The sequence below is a fragment of the Triplophysa rosa genome, linkage group LG2 (assembly GCF_024868665.1).
Source record: "Triplophysa rosa linkage group LG2, Trosa_1v2, whole genome shotgun sequence".
Taxonomy (NCBI): domain Eukaryota; kingdom Metazoa; phylum Chordata; class Actinopteri; order Cypriniformes; family Nemacheilidae; genus Triplophysa; species Triplophysa rosa.
In genome coordinates, this window is record NC_079891.1 from 2,845,082 (window position 1) to 2,865,736 (window position 20,655).

General features: G+C 39.0%; 1 protein-coding gene across 1 annotated transcript in view; it reads right to left on the reverse strand.

Annotated features, from left to right (window-relative positions):
* The window catches only part of specc1 (sperm antigen with calponin homology and coiled-coil domains 1), an 87,893-nt gene that overhangs the window by 4,451 nt on the left and 62,787 nt on the right, over positions 1–20,655 (reverse strand). The window contains exons 13-15 of the mRNA XM_057354250.1: positions 9,389–9,505; positions 8,789–8,848; positions 661–2,326 (exon numbers count right to left, since the gene is read on the reverse strand). Coding sequence (XP_057210233.1) covers positions 2,237–2,326; positions 8,789–8,848; positions 9,389–9,505 — 267 coding nt within the window. The 3' untranslated portion in view covers positions 661–2,236. The remainder of the gene's footprint in view (positions 1–660; positions 2,327–8,788; positions 8,849–9,388; positions 9,506–20,655) is intronic.

Here is a 20,655-nt window from a genome sequence, read left to right on the forward strand (position 1 = left end):
CAGAAGACATCTCAGACAGACGGTAATAGAAACAACAGATCCTCGGCAGAACCATACATCGATGTTTTTCCGGTCAGTGTAAGGATCATGATAGGCTAAAACGTCAGAGACTCACCTCAGGGGGATCTTCACGGCCAGGTATCTGTCGATGGCCACCGCCAGGAGACTAAATATTGAACTTTGTGTCAGAACCAGAACGAAACACGCCAGAAAGAGACATCCGTAAAAGTCCGAGCGCAGCCCGATGCTTATGGTGATGGCGAACGGGATGGCGAGGCAGCCGACCAGGATATCAGCCACGGCCAGAGACACCAGAAAATAATTGGTGGCGTTTTTGAGAGTCGAATTGATGGCCACAGCCCAGCACACGAGCACATTACCCACGATAGACACGAGCGCGATCGCCAGCTCAATAGCGATGTACAGAGAATCCATATCTGCGCGCGTCAATGACAAACCGCGTCAAACATCTCCGGTCTTCTGCAGTAATCCCAAAGTTTGTGGTTTGCCGAAACGGCCATCTGTTGAATGGAAAACAACGTGAATGTCTTTAAATTAGATGACATTTTGCGCTGAAGACCCTCGGGGTGCGTTTTCTACCCAGAAGTTGACGCAAAAGTTATTCAAGACTATCTGTGAGGTTTGGATGAGACGACTTACCCTCATATGAAGAGTGTTTTTAATGTCAGTGGCTTCTCCTCGTTTTCCTGGACAGGAATCGGGTCTCGTGCATGTTGGAGAAGCGGCGGTCATCTGACTCGCTGGGAGCGCAACACATGGATTTTCAAACAGGAAAAAAATCGTGCGCTGTACGTGACCACGCCCACGCGCACGATCTGTCAAACTGAAAGGTAATATTATAGAATTATTGTACAAATGATGCGGTTGGTGTGTTTGTTAACATTGTCTGTTCAGGTAAGAAGACACGATACGACGGTGCACTGAAAGACGAACCCTTACTTCTGTAAAGTCGAGATCTATTTTACATTTATTTCATATTTGTCACACGCAAATATCACAAATGCACTAAACATAAATATGAAAAAGGCTATATGCTAATTTTATTTCATATAAAAAATCAGAATGTGCAAATATTACAATGACATCATGTGAAGTATTTTGAGATTCTACTTGTTAATCTTAAAATGCATACGGTCCGAAATCTGCTTTGTAAATTCTATTTTTGTCTTTATTGATGTGTCAAGCATTGATTGTATTTATGTTTGCCGAGTTGTCAGAGATCTTGGAATGTGTAACGAGTGAGTGAAGTGATAATATTGGGGAACTCCTAAACATTTACACTATGGACACTTTGTATCTCTGTGGACTCAATCAATACACATCTGTTTTACTGCTTTTTAACAGACCTATAAAACCCGGTGCCAGTACAACTCCTTTATTGTCAAAACACTATTTCACTTGTTTTTCTTCATGTTACATTAGCAAGTTCTACTCCTAATGTGACTCTCGAAAACAAACAATCAAGCAAAACACTTTATTATTATTCTCTGTTAACCACATACACACTCATCCACAAATATTCAACAGTATAAAGTTCATAAATAGCATTTCCATACAAAACATTCTGAGAGTGTTGTCAGCTGTTACAACTGAAAACAGAAATGCGTTTGACATATTTTACTCTTATCCAAAAATATTATTTTTGCATGTCCATCCCGCTTTCTGGTCGAAACAGAATGCATAGCTGACACGCTCCAAATGTTTCCACATTCATTCCCAACCGTTGTTAGTTTACACACATTCAATGTCATTTAAACAGGCACAATGAACATGAAATAATCAATAATGATGGTTTGAAATGTCTCAAAGGATTCAATCAGATATTGACTTTCTGACTTGCTTTCAACGTAATAGCGAAATGATCGGCGTTTGGATGCTTTGATAAATTGGAACATTTTAAATGAAATGTGTCTTTTTCTATATCAAAACTACAGAGACATTTCCACCAAAGCATATTAAATTCATTTTCATACTGTAGTCCTTCAAATAATTTGCGGAAAAACAAAAACATTAAAAATACTTTCTAGGTATATTAATATGTGTGTACATGTAGGTAATAGTGAAATGTGAAAGCGATTGTTTGAGATGTTTTTATATGCTCGTGGTATTATGAGAAGTGTGTGCGTTTCCAACAATTAAACAACTAGACTAAACTGAACCGATGCAGAAAAGTGCTTTGGTGCCGCTTCCATCTTCCCCATCCTTCTGTTCGGAATTACGTCTCAAAGTACTTGTAGATCTGAGACACATACTGCATCACCCTCTGCCAGTCTGGTCGGTCCGTGTGCATCAATTCATCTATGTCCTGCACGGAGAGAGAAAAAGCATAGAGGCATTTACCTGGAAGAGACTTTTGACAGACAGTTAATACACAACAGAAGGCAAACAGGAGACGAACACAGGTCGTTCACAGACCGCCAGAGGTTGCGACATCCACAAGCCACGCAGATCTCTCCTCTTCTAAGGAAGAGTGATTGTGCTGGAAATTGGATTTTCCAGTCATCCGCTAATGTTGTGGTGATGAGATATGGGGATTATGGCTTTAAGAGAGCAGGTCAGCAGGGCAGAGGGGTCATAATGATCACATGTGCAGGAGCCAATTACATCACATCCACAGGGCACATATTACAGGCAGTCAGGAGCACAGATCTCTGCCCAAATCCACAGTCAATATACATTATGAGTCTGAATGAAGTGTAAGAGGTCTGTGATGCTGTTATACAGCCGGCGAAAAAATGCAGAGACCATTTCTAAATCAAGTTTTCCTGAATTCACTATTTCTAGGTGTGTGTTTAGGCAAATGAGCATTTTTTGTTTCATTCTATGAACTACTGACAATATTTCTCCCAAATTTCAAATAAAAATCTTTCTATTTGCATTTATTTGCAGAAAATGAAAACTGGAGAAACAGCTGTAAATAACAGAAAAAGACGTTCTGTATTTTTTCAGACCTCAAATACTGCGAAGAAAACAAGGTCAGATTCACGTATGAGTATATTTCTGTATGTATTTAGGGAACAAAAAAATGTTTTATGTGATAACCTGGATTTTCATGCCGTCGGTTTTTCACATTGCTGTTGGATGACTTTATGTCACTACTGAGGTTTGATTTTGTTGAAATTCAACAGACACTGAACTGAAATGACCACAATACAAATGCTAATTAAATAAAAAATGGTGCCACACCTGTATTTAACTTTACATACCGATATCTCTTATAAATAATATGTTTGAATTTCGATATAATTTCTCTCGTATATAACTATCCAGAATTTTTGTGATATCGTGTGCATGAACTATTGTCTGTATTTCTTTCATTTACGTCAATTACGTTTGTGTTAAATAGACCTCATATCGGCCACATTGTTTGTTTTACACACTAGTATTGGCTATTATAAATGCATATGGGTCGATCTGTTCTTAAAAAGTGTTCAAATGTGCTCCTTCACATACAGCAAAAGCTCATACTGTAAGTTGTGCTCTATATTCTAAAGCTGTGCAATACTTTCTCTGATAAACCGTCTAAAATCTAAGTAACTGTTCGCTGAATTTCTTCCCCTTCGAGTTTTCAAGCATTCTCGTGCCGTATAACAAATTCTTCTATTCTTGAAACGTGCGGCATCCCGCTCAAGACACTGTGATAAAGTTATTACTAACTGCCTTAATATTCTCATCAGCCATACCTCCACGTGTCCGTATCGTCTAGTGGAACTTTCTGTAGTAGGCTGTATAGGAACCCACAGAATCATTAAAGATTTACAGTTCACTTTAAAAAGGGCCCAGCGGGCGGTGAGGCATTTCGACACATTCCCCTGCATTTCCTCACCGTTCTCTTTCTCAGCACACTTGTTCTCAATGCCCAGTTATATCAACAGCTCATACGGGATAGGGAGAAGTAGCACAAATCTAATATGTTCGGCCCTGACCTTTGCTCTCTTTCCGGTTTGCTCAAGCACAAAATTTTGTGCTGACCGGCGGTCTTCTATAACCCATGCTTTCAACGCCCGTGAAGCGCTTGACCTCATTTCAATATCATCACGCACACGGATGTGACACAGATACAGGAATCTAATCGTCTTAGATGTGTTTGTTGTGTGTCTGTGCGCCACGACGGCTGCAAGAGACAAACTCAACCATCTTGAGCAATATGTGTCAACTCAAAATATGGTGAAGAAGTCAAAGCAGCTCCAGGTCACTCATTTTTTTACTAATCTTTTGACATGAAATGCATTGCACAAAGCAACACATCAAAGACAGAATGATATATCGAGATCTGGATATTGTGTTGTATCTACTGTGTACAATTCATATAAACCAAACAGATTATTTTTAGCCATCTCTAATAGAAACTCATGCCTGATGTAAATTACAACACGATTTATCTCAATAGTGCCCTTGTGAAGAAAACAGATGCATTTATCGACATTTCTCACCACCTCCTATTCATAATCACCTTCCATTAGCTTTTCTGCTGTATAAGCGGCTCTTCTTAGGTCATTGATGCTTAAGAACCTTTCGATGGTTCTCAAGGGCGCATTAACAAGAGCAATGAGAGGGTCATTACGTCTATTCATCGTCATTTCTGCTCCATGTTCAACACGGCAAGTGTAGAGTTCAGCACACACACACACGTAAATGAATGTCTTGTTTTGAGTTGATAAGAGGTGATCAGTCACTACATCTATGACTCAATAGCACTCTCACAGAGAGGTGAAGTTATAATCTCAAAGCGCGAACCTTTTGCTTGCTGGAAAGTGAAGCAGGTCAGAGTGACATTGACATTGGTGAGCAGGATTCTTGGGATTTTTATTTTGTGTCCGGTGATTGTTTTTGTTGGGAAACATCAGGATGGAAGTGTGAAGGGTCAGATGGTGCTCAGAGATGAGCAAGAGCAGACGGACACTATCACTCACTCACTGAAGAATCTCACGAAAGCTGCGGAGAAATGTCAAACATCACCCCACAACCAAAAGGACTAAGAACCTCTAAGCCACCATTTTATAATAAAAAATTACATTCATATTTAAAAGTCCAGTGAAAGAAATTTAGCGGCCTCTAGTGGTGAGGTTGGGAATAGCAACCAATGGCTCACTCCACCGCTCACCCCTCCCTTTTGAAGCACTACGGTGGCTAAAACAGGACTAAGATGTAGTAGCGTTTTTGCTTCTTTGCTGAAGGAGATACGTATTTACGAAACGCGTTCAGTAGAGCAGTTTGTCCGTTTAAGGCTACCGTAGAAACAACATGGTGATTTCCATGTAAGGGGACCCGAGGTGTATGTAGATAGAAATAGCTCATTCTAAGATAATAAAAACATAACGCTTCATTATGTAAGGGGTTTATACACCTCTGAACACATAGTTAAGTATATTAAACAGGGCTGTACGTTAACTTTTTTGCACATTTTATCGGTGCTACAGAGGTTAAGGTTTTGTAGCACAGGCCAAATAGTAGCACAAGTATACGTCTGTTATCATCTTTAAAAAAACAAAAGTGCAGGTCATCACATAAATAGACAGGTAACTGAAAAAGGACATTGACGTTATACAAATGGATAAATTAGGGCCATATAATTTTAGTTTTTCCCAAATTAGTTTTTTAAAATTTCAGAGTTCTATATCTTCAATACTTTACTATACAGTAGTGAATACATTTGTCCATAAAAATACTGCAGTATACTATAGTATTTACTACATTAAACTGCAGTAAAATTATTGTGTACTACAGTATATTTGAACCCTACTATTGTAAATATTAAAGTATGCTATAGTGTTTCCTACAGTTTATGAATTTACTACAAGTAAATATTTTTTAATCTGGTTGAAATTAACCGGATTTAGGACTTGGACAGGTTGTTGCAAGGACGCTTGAGTTTCAGTGTGTTTTTGACGGTAACTTCACTCAAACAGTAAAACACTCGGTGGATGAAGTTCACGTGTTCATGCCCTTGTATAGTGAGATACAGACAAATCCACAAGTGTCACGCTTGTAACATGCTAAAGTTTGCAACTCATAGACACGTAGAACAAGCAGAGGACATATTTAAATAGTAGAATTCTGCTTTCGTGATTCCTTCCATGTTTTTCCACATCGCACAGATCATAGGGCTCTAGATCACCGGACTCGATGCAGTCGGGAATCAAGTGTTAATTGCAAAAACTAAATAAAAATGAAAATAAATAGTGGTGCGCTATAAATTAACCTCACACACGAACAAGCACAACGACATCGCACTTCACACAAACGAGCTCTGTCTAATGCACCTGCCAAACTGTTTCGCACGCGTGCTACACTATTAGACCGATTTTTATGTAGCATTTGCGACATTTATGTGCAGCCCTGTTATATTGCATTTGAAAATTACACATCGGACCTTTAATATGAATATAAAAAAAAAAAATATTAATATTAATAAAATCATTTCAATTACTGTTATTCCCCAAATAAACAAACAAATAAATATTTTTTATTATTGTGATGCAAAATAAAAACATATATTATTTTAATGTACAACTGAAATGTACAATTGCAAGTTAATAAAAAGTATTTTATTTGTGCCAAATGAAAAAAGGTAAAAATTCTACCATTCATTGACAAAAAAGTAGCACCCATCTGCAGCCACTTTAAGAAGAGAATTCATGCCAACCAAGCTGATATACATCTGCTGACAACATTTTTTGTTTGTTAGTTGGTTGAGCAAGTTTCAAACTTGCAAAATATTGTGACAATATTACCAGTTCATATTCACCAACAATATCACAATGAAGATGTTTTAATGGTCCTAAAGCTTAATTTTTCTTTTAACTACAATTTCTTGTTTTTTTTTTATTTCATTTTGAGGTGAAAGACAATTCAGCAAACGATTTACTTCACTACTGTAACTCATCTCATTTTCTTCTTTAAAATTTAGTGACGCCATTATGTGAATGTTCTGGCTCTTGTGAACAGAGAGGTAAATGGCATTGTATAATCTTTAAGTATGAGTGATTCAATCTCTCTGTAAATGCTGATGCGTTTCAGCATGTCACAGCTGTCAGGTGAATTTACACGTATTTTCTCAGTAGATGCTTACTTAGCACAATAAAGATCACTCTCTTTGAGTCGCTCTGATTTAACAGGGTGTGCTAAACCGTTTATTTCCTCCAGGATGGAAAAAGAACGCTATGACTGACAACAGATTTCTATTATTTGTGAATGGAGCATTATACACTATATAGGCATTGGCAGCTGAATTTACAGCTCAGCGGTCAAATGTTTGGCTGCATCTCACAGTTACGATGCATATGCAAACTATGTGTATGTAAATGTGTTAGTCTGGATCAAATGCACAAAGCAGAGATTCACAATGTGCAAATTACTTCAATGGAACACCAAAGGTTATTAAGTATCACTTTGTGTTTCCTGTAATCAATATGTTTTTGTGAACAATAAACTCATACAGCTCATGTTTCTCACTTTATTTCATTATTATTTAATGTGATTATGTATTGTGTTTGATTGCGATCTTTAAAGGAAATTATATTTCAAATACTAAAATAAATACCTCTGTTTTTAGTAGTTAACATACAGAAGTATTCAAAGAGGACACAATTTCCACACTTTTGTGTCATTTGACAAAACTTTTACACAAATAAATAATTTGATCAAATCAATTTTGATGCGAGTTTATCGTGATATTATATAGATTTATAATTTTTTTATATACTTTTATTTGAATAATTGCGATTAGTCGCATGCAGAATAAACGTTTGTGTTTACATAATATACAGTATGTATGTGAACTGTGCATGTTAATTTTGTATTTATAAAAATATACATATTCATGCATATATTTAAGAAAAAAATTATAATTCATATAATATAAATAAACATTTATACATTATTTGAATTGTAAATACACAAGCTGTTATTCTGGATGCGATTGATCATGATTAATCGTTTGACAGCCCTACAAAATACACAAATTTTAAAAGGTACTTGGTATAAAGTTTCTAAAGTGACGTTCACTGAGCAAAAAGAAAGTCTAATAAGTAAGGGATAATGTACAGGCAGCCGGTTGTTATCACAGATATTAAGCCCGACAGTGTGATCAGGACCCGACACGAAATATTGCGAAACGTTATTTCGCAATAACAGCCTGCTGCTTGTACATTATCCCGCTTATTACACGGCTACTTGCCACATGAGAAAAAAATAGACATCAAATGTGAATTTGAAATATTTTATTAGCTCATTTTTACCGAATGCTGACCATCCACGAGGAAAAGCCGTTTTACATTTATGCATTTGGCAGACGCTTTTATATTTAAGGGACTTACATTGCATTGTATTATACTTTTTTTTTTCTGACTATGTGCGAACCCATGATCTTGGCGTTGCTAGTGCCATGCTCAAACCACTGAGCTACAGGAAAAGCTTTCTTTCGGTTTTAAGGTAAGAAATGACGTTCAAATGACGAACAGGCAATTTGGTTTAATCTTTTGTAAATATAATGTCATATATGTTATTAAAAGACATATTTGTCAAAATGATTTGCTGCATCCGGGTTACTGTGTTATACGTTTTGAGAGGTTGTTATCTGGGAATAACGAACCTGCAAATGTCGCGACTGGCCAATCAGAATCAAGCATTCCAACGAGCCGTGTGATAATATCAATTAAAATTACATTTATAACGCTATTTACTTTTTAATAAAATATAATTTGAAAATCTATAAATAGAATTGTCAGCACAAAACATAAAAGTGCGTTTGTAAATGTAAACTCACCAGAGAGGGCTTGATGCCGATGCTTTCAGCTGCCTGGAAAGCCAGTGTGAGATTTCGTCCCTTTCACAAAAAAAACGAGATTCTATTTAGCAAAACTAGCAACTGACCATCATAGTATTAATTACAGTTAAAGAAAACAGGCAGACGTCAGATGTGAGTTCTCCAGCAGCACTCGAAGCTCTCCAAAACATGATGAACGTGCCATACACGAGGCCTTTCGCTAGCCTTGACATTCACAACACACGAGGCTTCGTGAATAATTCAAAAGCATAATGTACCATCTCTTCCTGTAATCACTATTATTGTCACAGCTCAGAAGACCACGGCTCTTTGTATGTGCATGTGTGATTGAATGAGCACAGGGGAAGGTGAGCGCTGTTTGTTTGTCTTGTACGTCGGGTGTACGCTGCTCTATATGCCATCTGTTTATGTATTCTGTCAACAGTAATGTACAGAAGGCAGTAATTCGATACAAGCGGCAGGTCAGCAATGCCTGTTAACATGCTGTGTACCATGAAAAAAAAGAGAGAGGGCACGAGCCTGGAGACTACTCGCTACTATAACCTCCATCGAAACAACAGATGTGTACGGCGTGTGTACCTTGTCTTGGCTGATAAGTTCCTGGTAAGGGATGTGTGCTGGCAGATAGGTGTGCAACAGAGCACAAAACGCCAGGCCATCGCTCCAACTGCTGCTGAAGTTTGTCACATCTATATTCTACAAGAAAACGAGAAAAATTTGAGAATGTCTGTATGCCTGTGTACTCAAAAATTGAAATGTGGTCATCGTTTATTAAACCTTATGCCTTTTTTAGACTGGAACATAAAAGAAGATAATTTGAGAAATGCCTCATACAAAGGAAGTAAATGGAGTTCAATGTTGTTTGGTACCAACAATCTTCAAAATATCTTATTGTTGCATTTTTGTTTGATGCCTTAAAATGTCTCAAAGAGCCTTAAAACAAAAATATTCCCAACTTCCTCCTGCAAAGGAAAATACGTCAACACGGGCAAGAAAACTGCACTTGCGAAAGCATCTTTACGTAAAAGAGGAAAAGGTTAAGGGGTGACTCAAACCCAAAGCAGTGTGTGACAGAAGACACAACGGAAGTGGAGATGGACACCACACGCTCCGCGCTGTTATCGTATTGTCTTTTACAGGACGTCCTGTCGTTTTCGCTATGTCATTCTTCATTGTGTGAATGCATGCACGTCTGAGTTTGGGAACGGGGCAAAGGCCCAGTGACGGCTCTCTTGGGCTCAGCCCCCATCAGCCCCTGCTGAGCCCTCAGAGTCCCAACACTTCACAAATATCTTTTGATTTAGAATCAGATGTTAGATTTGAAAGGAGACCCTGATACGAGCTCCATCCTCATCTGGACCGCTGGGGCCGAGTTGAAAGGGGAAGAGAAGTTCGTTAGCCGTTCCCCCAGCGGGTCAGAAGGTCGACGGTATGGACGTCACCAGGGACAGCGCGAGGAATCCCACCATCTGTGCGACGCATGGTTGGGCGACATCGTTTGACATTTTATCTCAGGAGTGATCTGATGTTCGGCGCGTTGAGGCTTATTCACACTGATCCAACAAATTTGAATTGATTTTAAAGTGAGGCGCGTCTGGCACGAGCTGTGCAGAGACGCATCTTTATACAGCGCGGGCTGGGCAGTTATTAATTCAGGCATCTGTACAGCGCGAGCTTCACAGTTATTAAGTGAGGCTTGATCGTATTCTGATTCTGACGTTATATTCATTAAAAGAGTTATAAAGTGAGGCGCGTCTCCTTTATACAACGCAAACTACACAGTTATAAAGTCAGGCTAGTCTGATCTGTACAGTGCAAGGTTTTATGCCTCTTTTAGCCTTGTTCATATTTGTTTACAACGCGCAGCCCGCAGCACAGAGCAGCGAGAGTCAAGTGACGAAAGTGAAACATTTGTTGGAATCACGATCCCAAGTGCTCAATAGCTTGGCTCTCCTGACATCTGCCGTTGCTAAGCAACCATGAGCCGTGCTCGTCGCAAAGGTTCCGGTAAAGGATAAATTTTCAGCATCGAAACACCATTACTAAATTTATTTATGTTGTGATGATCTGTTCCTCCATCTTCGCTTGAGCTTTTCTATGTTGCTCTGGAAAAGGTGATGCTGATTGGTTGGTTCTTGTTACATGACCTGCGATGCTCTTGCGGCATTCTGAAAAGTTGAAATGTTTTCATCTCGATGCGGCGCCGACGTGCCTATAAAAAAAACCCCGTTGCATGGCATGCGTGCCGTGACAAGGTTGCTCCCTATTTGAGTGCGCTTGCTGCCGATCTACATTTAAAACAACGAACTTGCATGCGCAAAAGACGCGAAATGTGAACAGCCCCTTATACGCGCTGTGTCACAATTAAAAAATGTGTAACTATCTAAAAGTCTGACGTCACACACCACTGCTTTCTAGGTCCAAACGCTCTATTAGATGTTAAAGGCAAACAACAAAAAATGCTACACTGTAAACCCGGATAAGTTGGGAATACTCAAAAAAAATTGTGTTGCCTCAAAATTTTTGCGTTTTAAGAGGTTCTTGGTTTAAGTTAGCAGAACTTTCAAGTTTTGATTACAGTTAAATTAAAGTTCTTAATAGTGTGACTTAAATATTTCATTCATCCTCCTCATGAAATTAAGTAGACAGAACTTATTTTTAAGTGCACAAAGATGTATTTTTAAGTTAACTAAACTCAATTCTTTAAGTTTCTTTATTTAACATAATTCTTAGTCTTAATATGCATAAATCAAGCACCTTAACTTATGCAACCCAAAAAGAGACTGATCTCAGAACTGGCATTAGCACAGTCATTGCTCACTGGTGACATAACACATGTTACAGGTTACATGTAGCCTCCTACAGCCTAAGTAGTATACGCTGTAAAACTATCGGAAAACTACGGTCCTAACCTTTCATCTTCATAACGAAACAGTGATTCAATTTGTTATAAATTATTAAAATATTGATGTTGGAGATTCCGTGAGCCTGGAGACTGTAGTGTACACCGTGAGTTTGTTGAACAAACAAGAAGTTGAACATAAATGACATAAACGAACAGAACAGCAGTCCTTACGACTTAACAAGCGAATTTTACGAGATGAAGATCCAATTCATATAAATTCCTAAAATGTTAATCGTACAAAAACGTGTAATAACTCTGAGTACGAATGAGATTACAAATGACCATGAGACATTCATTGGACGTGAAATTCTTCAAAACATTTTCTTCAACAGAGTAGACGAGCTATTCCTTCAACTTCCTGACAGAAAAGGCGCACTAAATTCACAGTACATTAGAGTACACACAAAAATCATGTATGTACACATGTACTCAACCAGTCCCTAGAAACAGCAAAACCCACTGAATTGTGCTCGAGTTGTGTTTATTTTAACATTCCGTTATGAGAATGACCCTGAACACATGCGGAGCTAAAAATAGCGTTTTTTAAACATTCTGCTCTTCTATTGATTTCCTAAGGGCTCTTCGGATCTGTCGGAGGACCTGTACCATCACGCAGATGGACATTCCTCACATGCCGGCGCTGTACCTTAAGCACAGGTGTGCCCGTGACCCCGATTACACACACACACACACACACACACACACACACACACACACACACACACACACACACAGCACCCAAGAGGTGTGTTTGTGTGCTTGGTGCAGGAATGCCGGGAGTGAGGCGGTGAGGCACGGAGTCACATCCTGGTCAGCGTGCGTGTGAGGGTGACGGGGGGAGGATAATGTCACCAGAACGGAGAGGAGGAGAATACATGTTATAAAAACACCAGCCTCCATCGATACACCATAAAGCAAACACAGCTTCCAGCTCACCGGAAATCACCTTCTGGTCTCTTCAAAAGAAAGACGAGTCAGTGAATGAGAGGATAAACGCTGGTGGTTTTCCATCAGCGTTGGCTAACCGACGTGCTTTGCTTGTCAGCCAGAACAGAAGGCAGATGTATTTTCGGTCGCTGCAGTGAAAATAGAAAGCCAGCTCATGCTGGTTTGTAGTGGTGAGCCTCAATTGAAAACGTCGTCTCCTTTATAAATACTAAGAGTCTTAGACAGCGTAATTGTGCATTTAGTCATCTGGTGTGTCACGTTAACACTTCGGCTGCTTACACGCTGGGTCGAGTAGAGTTGCTTTGTAGTGATGTGCGATGTGCATAAATGTGCGCTGGCCCTTTAAAACACACTCTCTCATGCACTTTAATTGCCTGTTGAGATAGAGCAAATACACACACATACACCACTGTCAACAGTCACTGAAAGGTTTTCAATGATGCGTCCGCATCTCTCCAGCGCTGTTATTTAACAAAGCCGTGACGCGGAATAGCTATGAGAATGACAGGCTTTTAAAAACAGAGGAACACACACCCAGAAGAATAAAATACAGATGAGATCTCTGTTATTTCTCCTAGACTTCAACGGAGAGCAAATGGAAAAGTCTCATCTGCGTCTCAGATATTTCTATTGAGAAAACAGTCAGACATCTAATACACGTCTCTGTCATTCGAGTTTCAAAAGAGATCTTAAGAATGTCAATATTATTGAAGATCTCAATATGAACCCTGTTGAAAAAACCAGGGCAGCTGGTTTGTGCTGGTTTAAGCTGGTCCCAAACCAGCTCAGGACCAGCTTAAACCAGCACAAACCAGCTTACCATGCTTCAAAACCTACCTAACCAGCATATGTTGTTTTTTTCAACAGGGAACTCAAACATTTCTCTTCAAATTGACCCAAATCCACATTATTTGACAATCTACATTCATTTTACACCTCAATTCTGATGATATTTCTTGCAATTTTAAGAAAAACATCGAAGTTGGATTTTTAAGGACAGCTCTTTCCCAGCACACAGTGATGCACAGCCCGTCAAACCCCAAAAAAGGAAGAAAGTCATACATATTTGTGCTGGCATCGGTTTAGCTGTATCTGTGTTCTCCACGCCTCTGTTTATATGGGACCAGGCTGGATAAGGACAATAAATACAGGTGGTGGAGAAATCTGAGGTTAGAGAGGGCTAAGACACAAATAAACTAGAGGAGACAGGGTCAGAGCTTCTCAAACAGTTCAGCGCTGTCCGTCTGACCTCTCAGACGCGCCGGTAATCACTCGTAGATCAATCACTCGAGAAGCGAGTCCTAACCGACTGCATGATGGACGGCTCGGTGAAGGACTTTACAATGGGAAAGTTTGCGTCTGGCACCGTTCGTTTTTATTAGGGGTATCACTCAGATTTAATGTTAGTGAATTTGAACCCGTGATCTGTGGTAATAAACTTTGACAATTAACTAAATCCTGCATCATTTTTGTTAGAACGACGAGTGATGAAACCTTAAACGCAATAGCTTGTTGAGGATTAATATGTTATTACTTTTATATATGATGGGACTTTACACATGATGGATGACATAGGAAAGAAAAAAAAAACTTTCATACAGATATTTTGTGACCAGAAAATGGAGATTGTGGTCATCTTAAATTAAAGATGCACGCAAACTGTAACTTGAATATTAAACATAAATGAAATAATAAAAAATACATTAAAAACAATAAAGACAGTTTTCACATGATGGATGACATAGGAAGAAAAAAAATACTTTCATTCAGAAAATAATGGAGATTGTGGGTCTTAAATTAAAATTGCAAACTGTAACTTAAATATTAAACATAATTAAAAAAATAAAAGAGACATTAAAAATACATAAAAAATGCATTAAAATAAATAAAAACAGGTAATAAATAAAATAACATAATTAAAAACTTTCATACAGATCTGTTACCAGAAAATAACGGAGATTATGGGTGTTGTCTTAAATTAAAGAGACAAACAGTAACTTAAATATAAAAAATATATATACAAAATATATTAAAAATAATAAAAACTACATCAAAATAAATAAAACAGATAATTAGTCAAATAAAATAAACTTTCATACAGATCTGAGTGATATTTTGTGACCAGAAAGTAACGTAGATTGTGGGTTTTGTCTTAAATTAAAGCTGCAAACTGTAATTTAAATATTAACATGGAAAAATGGAAATGGAAATTTAAAAAATAAATACAATTAATAAACACTTAATGCAATACCCCTATTCACAAGGTAAGCTGTTAATAATGATTTATAATTCCAGCTGTCTGGTTGGATTTTGGAGCAAATGTCGGTTGTTTTCGTAACACACGTAAGGAAAAATACATAAATTAACCTAGAATTTTATGTTTTAAACAGAGAGAAGCAAAAGTTACATCCTGGTAATAAAAATGGATAAAAATAGCCCCCTAAGCGACGCCCTGGCAACCGGCCACAATTTCCAAATAGGCCTGCAGCTAGTTTTGCACGGGTGAGCGGCGCTCGTGTTTTCTCAGAAAGCGCACAAATTTAATCTGACAATTTTAGAGCTCTGAGAAAAAGCGGCATGTGAGGAAGTACAGTGTTTCAGACATTGTTTGGTCTGGTATTTCTGGATCAAAGTGTCGATGATGCAGCACGGTAAGGAAAACATCTGTGCGCTCGTTTCCAAGAATACATGTCCTACGAGGAGCGCCCCATGTGCGAGAAGCAGCGAAGCGGAGGAAGAAGGCCCCCCATCCGGCGTCTTCCCCTATCTTGAAGCGTTATACCACATATTTCTCTAAATCCAAAAGCCATTCTTCATCTCTAAATCAGCCCCCCCCCGGAACGTCCCGAACCCCCAGCGGTGCTGTTTGTGTTTTTCTGAGGGTAGGAGAACGACAGAGAGAGGCGGATGCAGTTCAGGCCCAGCTGATTCCTCTGTTTAAAGGGACCCGCCGACCCCCTGTTTTCATTTCTTATTGTCTTCATCCTAAACAAACAGCTCCGGGGACGGCTTTTTGTTAGGATTTTTTGGAAAAAAATGCAGCTGACCTAAATAAAGTCCTTCAAAGAAAGTTTAAAAAGGGTCTGCAGTGGGAAAAGTTTTTTTCGGGAAATTAATATTGGGACGGATTACGTTTCGAGTTGAGAAGTTATTTTTTAAGCCACCGTGTCACTGACACAAAGCTTCTATTCGGATAAACTTCATCTTTTCAAATGAATCAAATGTATGAGAGTTCTAAAATTTTGTTTCATTTAAGGATCAACTTGTACTCAGATGTTTCTCTTGAACATGCTTAGAACAGTGGTTCTCAAACGTTTTCGTTGTAAGGCCCCCCCCATCGCTGTGCGGCCCCCCAAATAAAGACTTACAATTTTAAACTTAGGCCTGGTTTCACAGTGAAGGCCTAAAGCTAGTACCAGACTAAAATGGATGTTTGACCTGTCTTAACTGAATATAACTCAGAAATATCTTAAAATATATCAGTGCCGTTGCTTTGTGATGCACAGTCGTACAAAGATTCAGTCATACAATGCTGAAACATCAATTCTTTAGGCTGGTAGTCTTATTTTTCTGATGTTTAATTGCATAAAATTTAAGATCAATTTCTATATTTAATAAAATGCCATAAAATTTGAGGCACCCCTGGATCCATATTGGGCCCCCAGTTTGAGAATCAAATGAGATGATTGTTGAAATCCATGAAGAGTATGGAGGTGTAAAATGAATGTAGAGGTAAAATGATTTGGATTTGTGTAAATTTGATGAGAAATGTTTGAGTTTATATTGAGATCTTCAATAATGTTGACGTTTGATTGCAGACTTGACAAATCTGGGCCCAATTTCAAGAAACCCATTACGGTAAGAAAACCCCTCAGTAACAATACTATTACAATTAGAATGAAGGGTTTTCTTATCCTATGGGTTTCTTGAAACCGGGCCATGAGATCACGTCTGAAACGCTAATCTGTGACATTTCTGGATCTTTTTCTCAGGAGAAATATCTGAGACGCAGATGAGACTTTAGCAAAAGCTTCCATTTGTTTTCCATTTAATCTCATTGATGTATAGAAGATAAAATTGAGATTGTTTTTGATAAAAGCATTTGCCAAAATTGCATAAATATGCGAAAACGGTTATATTGTGATGCGCGACAAAAAGTCTTTGCTTTAAACCCTCCTGAATGATTTACCTCACTCGACATATGCTTGGTTTTACAAAGTGAGGGTCGAGATGAAAGTCAAAATGATTTTCTATGGTAATCGACATCATGCTTCACAGTCCATCAATAACGCTTAAGTTCTATTGAACCATGTAACGCAAATTTTAAGCCTAGAAAAACGGCATGTTGCACATCATTTTAAAAATCAAGAGCGATCCTCCACCCGTGCATCGCTATTAAAAAAGGACGCTAAAAATATCACACAAAGAAGTGAATCAAAACAACGTCCAGAGGTGAACCCAGCAGACAAAAGCAGTGATTGTACGAGTGCTTCTGCATACAAACATGTGGTGTGCGTGCTCATTAAGTTTCCATCATTCACGCTGTGTCCAGCACTACATTATTACGAGTCCTCCATGATCAATTCCATTCGCAGACGCTGACATTTTAACGTGGTCTACGTGCAGCACGGCCTTCACACGTAGCATGGAGTCCTGAGGGCCAGAAAAACCTCTGGAGGCACATAACATTAAGACTCTCTGGCGTAAAGGATGTTTGCCTGCGCGTATGCTGATGAGAGTGTGGCGACCTGTTTATTTAAATTAGCATGGCTGTATCCTTGGCGACGACACGTCCCGTGAGCACAGTGATGAGAATTCTCACATACGATACATACAAGAACAACAAAGCTTTCAGATGTAAGCTACACGCGTACTGTTCAAACATACTGCTAGCGTGTGAAACACAGTGAGGACTGTGATAAATCTGTAAAGCAGAGCGTGTGTGTTATTGACGGTCCCGGGAGAAACAGATCAAGTGAAGTGATGTTTCAGTGATTGTCACGCTGTGTTCATTAGACACACTCCTCTAACATCAACTCAATCATTACTGACTAACATCAGCCCAGCATCACATTCCTACAGCCTCTCGCACCTACTGTCTTTCATTCATTCGTCCTTCATTTATTCATTCTTTCTCATTCTGCTTTTATTTGGTTCTTTCTTTCTTTCATTTCTCATATTTGACGTTCTTTCATTTATTCAAAACGTCAGCTGATGGCTTTTTTTTAAAAGCGCGGCGTTTCCATAGGAAACAATTGAAAAAACACGTCGGCTGCAGGCGTAAACGCCTCGGTGGACACAGCGCCTTAGTCTTTTTTCTTGTTTCCAGTAAAAATGTCTACAAATTCTTGAATCAAGATGCATTTTCTTGATGAGCAAAATGACCTAAGAAAATAAGTCTTGTCTTTGGTAAAAAAAATATGAAATTTCAGTGAATTTGTGCTTAAAACAAGCAAAAAAAAATCTGCCAACGGGGTAAGAAAAATCATCTTGAATTAAGGTTGACCTTTTTCTTAGTCACTCAATTCAAGATTATTTTTCTTACCCCATTGGCAGATTTTTTGCTTGCTTTAAGCATAAATTCACCGAAATTTCATATTTTTTTACTAAAAACAAGACTTATTTTCTGAGGTCAGTTTGCTCATCAAGAAAATGCTTCTTGATTCAAGAATGTTTAGACATTTTTACTGGAAAACGAGAAAAAAAGACTTGGAAAGAAAGCCATTTTTTGCAGTGTAAAAACAAATGTAATAAAATTGAATTGCTTAAATGGAAATGTTTTGCATCTGTTGTATGTTGACCTTGCACAGTGAAGAGCGCAGAACAAGGCTATTGCAGCATTCACAATTAGTTATTACATAATGTGATAACATCTAATAAATCTGCGAGTGGGGGTTCAGACACCGGCCATACAGGCTCCAAACAAGACGGATGAGAACAATAAAGCAGGCAGTTCCCTGACACATCATTTGAACTGTGCAGCCGTGTGTGTGTGTGTGCGTCTGTGCCAGTCAATACTCATAGCGTTTTACTCATAATGCCTCTTGTAATAGGGCTCATCTCTAAGCAAATGGTAGTAGAACTAAACTAATCATTTCTTAACCTTCAAACACAGTCACGGGGGTCTCGCACGGAACACTTGAGTACATAAACACCACCCACCTGCCGCTCGACAGCCAATGAGACCGTCCCACTGAGGTTTGCAGGAGATGTAGGATGGCTATGAGTGATGGTGATGTGAATGGATGAGAATGGAAGTGAGATTTAAGCCAGCTTTGAGAGAAGGGATGGATATGTGTGTGTATATTCACAGGTGACAGTGGTGTCCATCTTAACGTGTTAGCGGGTAATTAGTCGTCCTCTGTTCTCACGGCTGATGTCTCTTATGACATAGTGGACCAGTAGCCTTCCTTGACCTTTTCCTCAGCCCGTATTAAACTCGATTTGGAGCATGTGTTCTTCTGCTAACCTTTTCTCAGCCCTGCCATGTGAGAAGAGGCCTGTGGCCATTGCTGTTCCCATCAACACAATCTCTCGTCTACGCCTCTTCACGACGGACACTCTTAAAATGGATTAATGGGTGGATTTTCATGCTGAGTGAGCAACGAATGAGAAAACACATGCTCAGAGACTGGGAATAAGGAATAAATAGGTGAAATATGCCTGGGTCATAAAAACACAAAAATAACATTATTTTGCTTACTTTAGCACATGGGGTTCCCAAACCTTTTCATTTCAGGACCCCTGAACACAGGTCATCTTAAGACCTAACAAAATACGATTTGTGATTAACAAAGGTTTATGATGTTTACACGTTTTGTCCATCAAGATAACCTTTACAAATTAAAACACAGTATTTGCTATTTTTGAAGCCTAAATACAATCGCCAGAGGTAAAAAGCTAACACGAGGCTATGAACGGATGTATCAATCAACGTCACCACCAGCAAGCTTTATTTAAACCGTGTTCCCTTTACTCCATGAATGAATCCCCATCCACGTTTTTAGAGATTTGTGTCCATGTTGCATTATTCGTGACATGAGTGAGCAAGTTACCATCAGACCACACAACGTATCCACAGACAACATTTTAAACCACACGTCATTTTACAGTCGTGTTAAACTGAACAGTTAGCAGACCCACTGTCTGGCACAACCTCCCTATCCACCACCCAGACAATGTTATAGCCTTATTATTTTCAATGCTGAAATCTGCAGCTATTAGTTTGAGCCTCTTATTGCATTCCGGCCACAGAATGCTCGTTATTTCACCCTCTTGAGAATTGAGGGCTTACGCCAATGTTCGGACAATTCCCGCTATCCTGCCACTACCCCAGAAAGGACAAAATAGGAAGAAAAAATACACAGTTGCAAAGTTATGACGTAAACTGTGGGTTCCAGCGTAATGGTGGTCAGCTCCATTTAAAGTCACCGTTTGTCTTGTCAGGAACCCCTCTGAATTAGCATTACGAAACGATAGAATCGGCTGTAACCATACTGTGACCCATGACTAAACAGTGTACCGTCTGTTGTGACTTAAGACACCTGACGTCCAGCTGAGCTTTTCCATGTTTAACAAAGCTAAGCTATATTTACAATTGGCTAATAACAGCCAGAGCAGGTCACCTGAGGGCAGTCTGCCTGTAGCAGCTGCTTAAATAGATCACCATGAATTGACCGCTGTGTTCTGGTTACGCCAGCACACCTCCTTCAATTTGTTTAGCATCTGAGGGTACTTTAACCGCTAATCTTACTCTTACACATGACAATGGCAGAGCCTTTGGTCTGGTCCCCTAAGGGTTTAATGTGTCTCATACAAACTAATAAAACCACGAGAGAAGCAGAAGAAACATTAGCTCCTCGCGCACATCCGCACATGCCCAATTACACACTATATTCTTTCAAGAACACATCGCTGCCTGACACGGACCCCCGTGGTAGAAATCCCAATTTACCTTGTTATACACCATACCATGCTATAAAACAACAACACT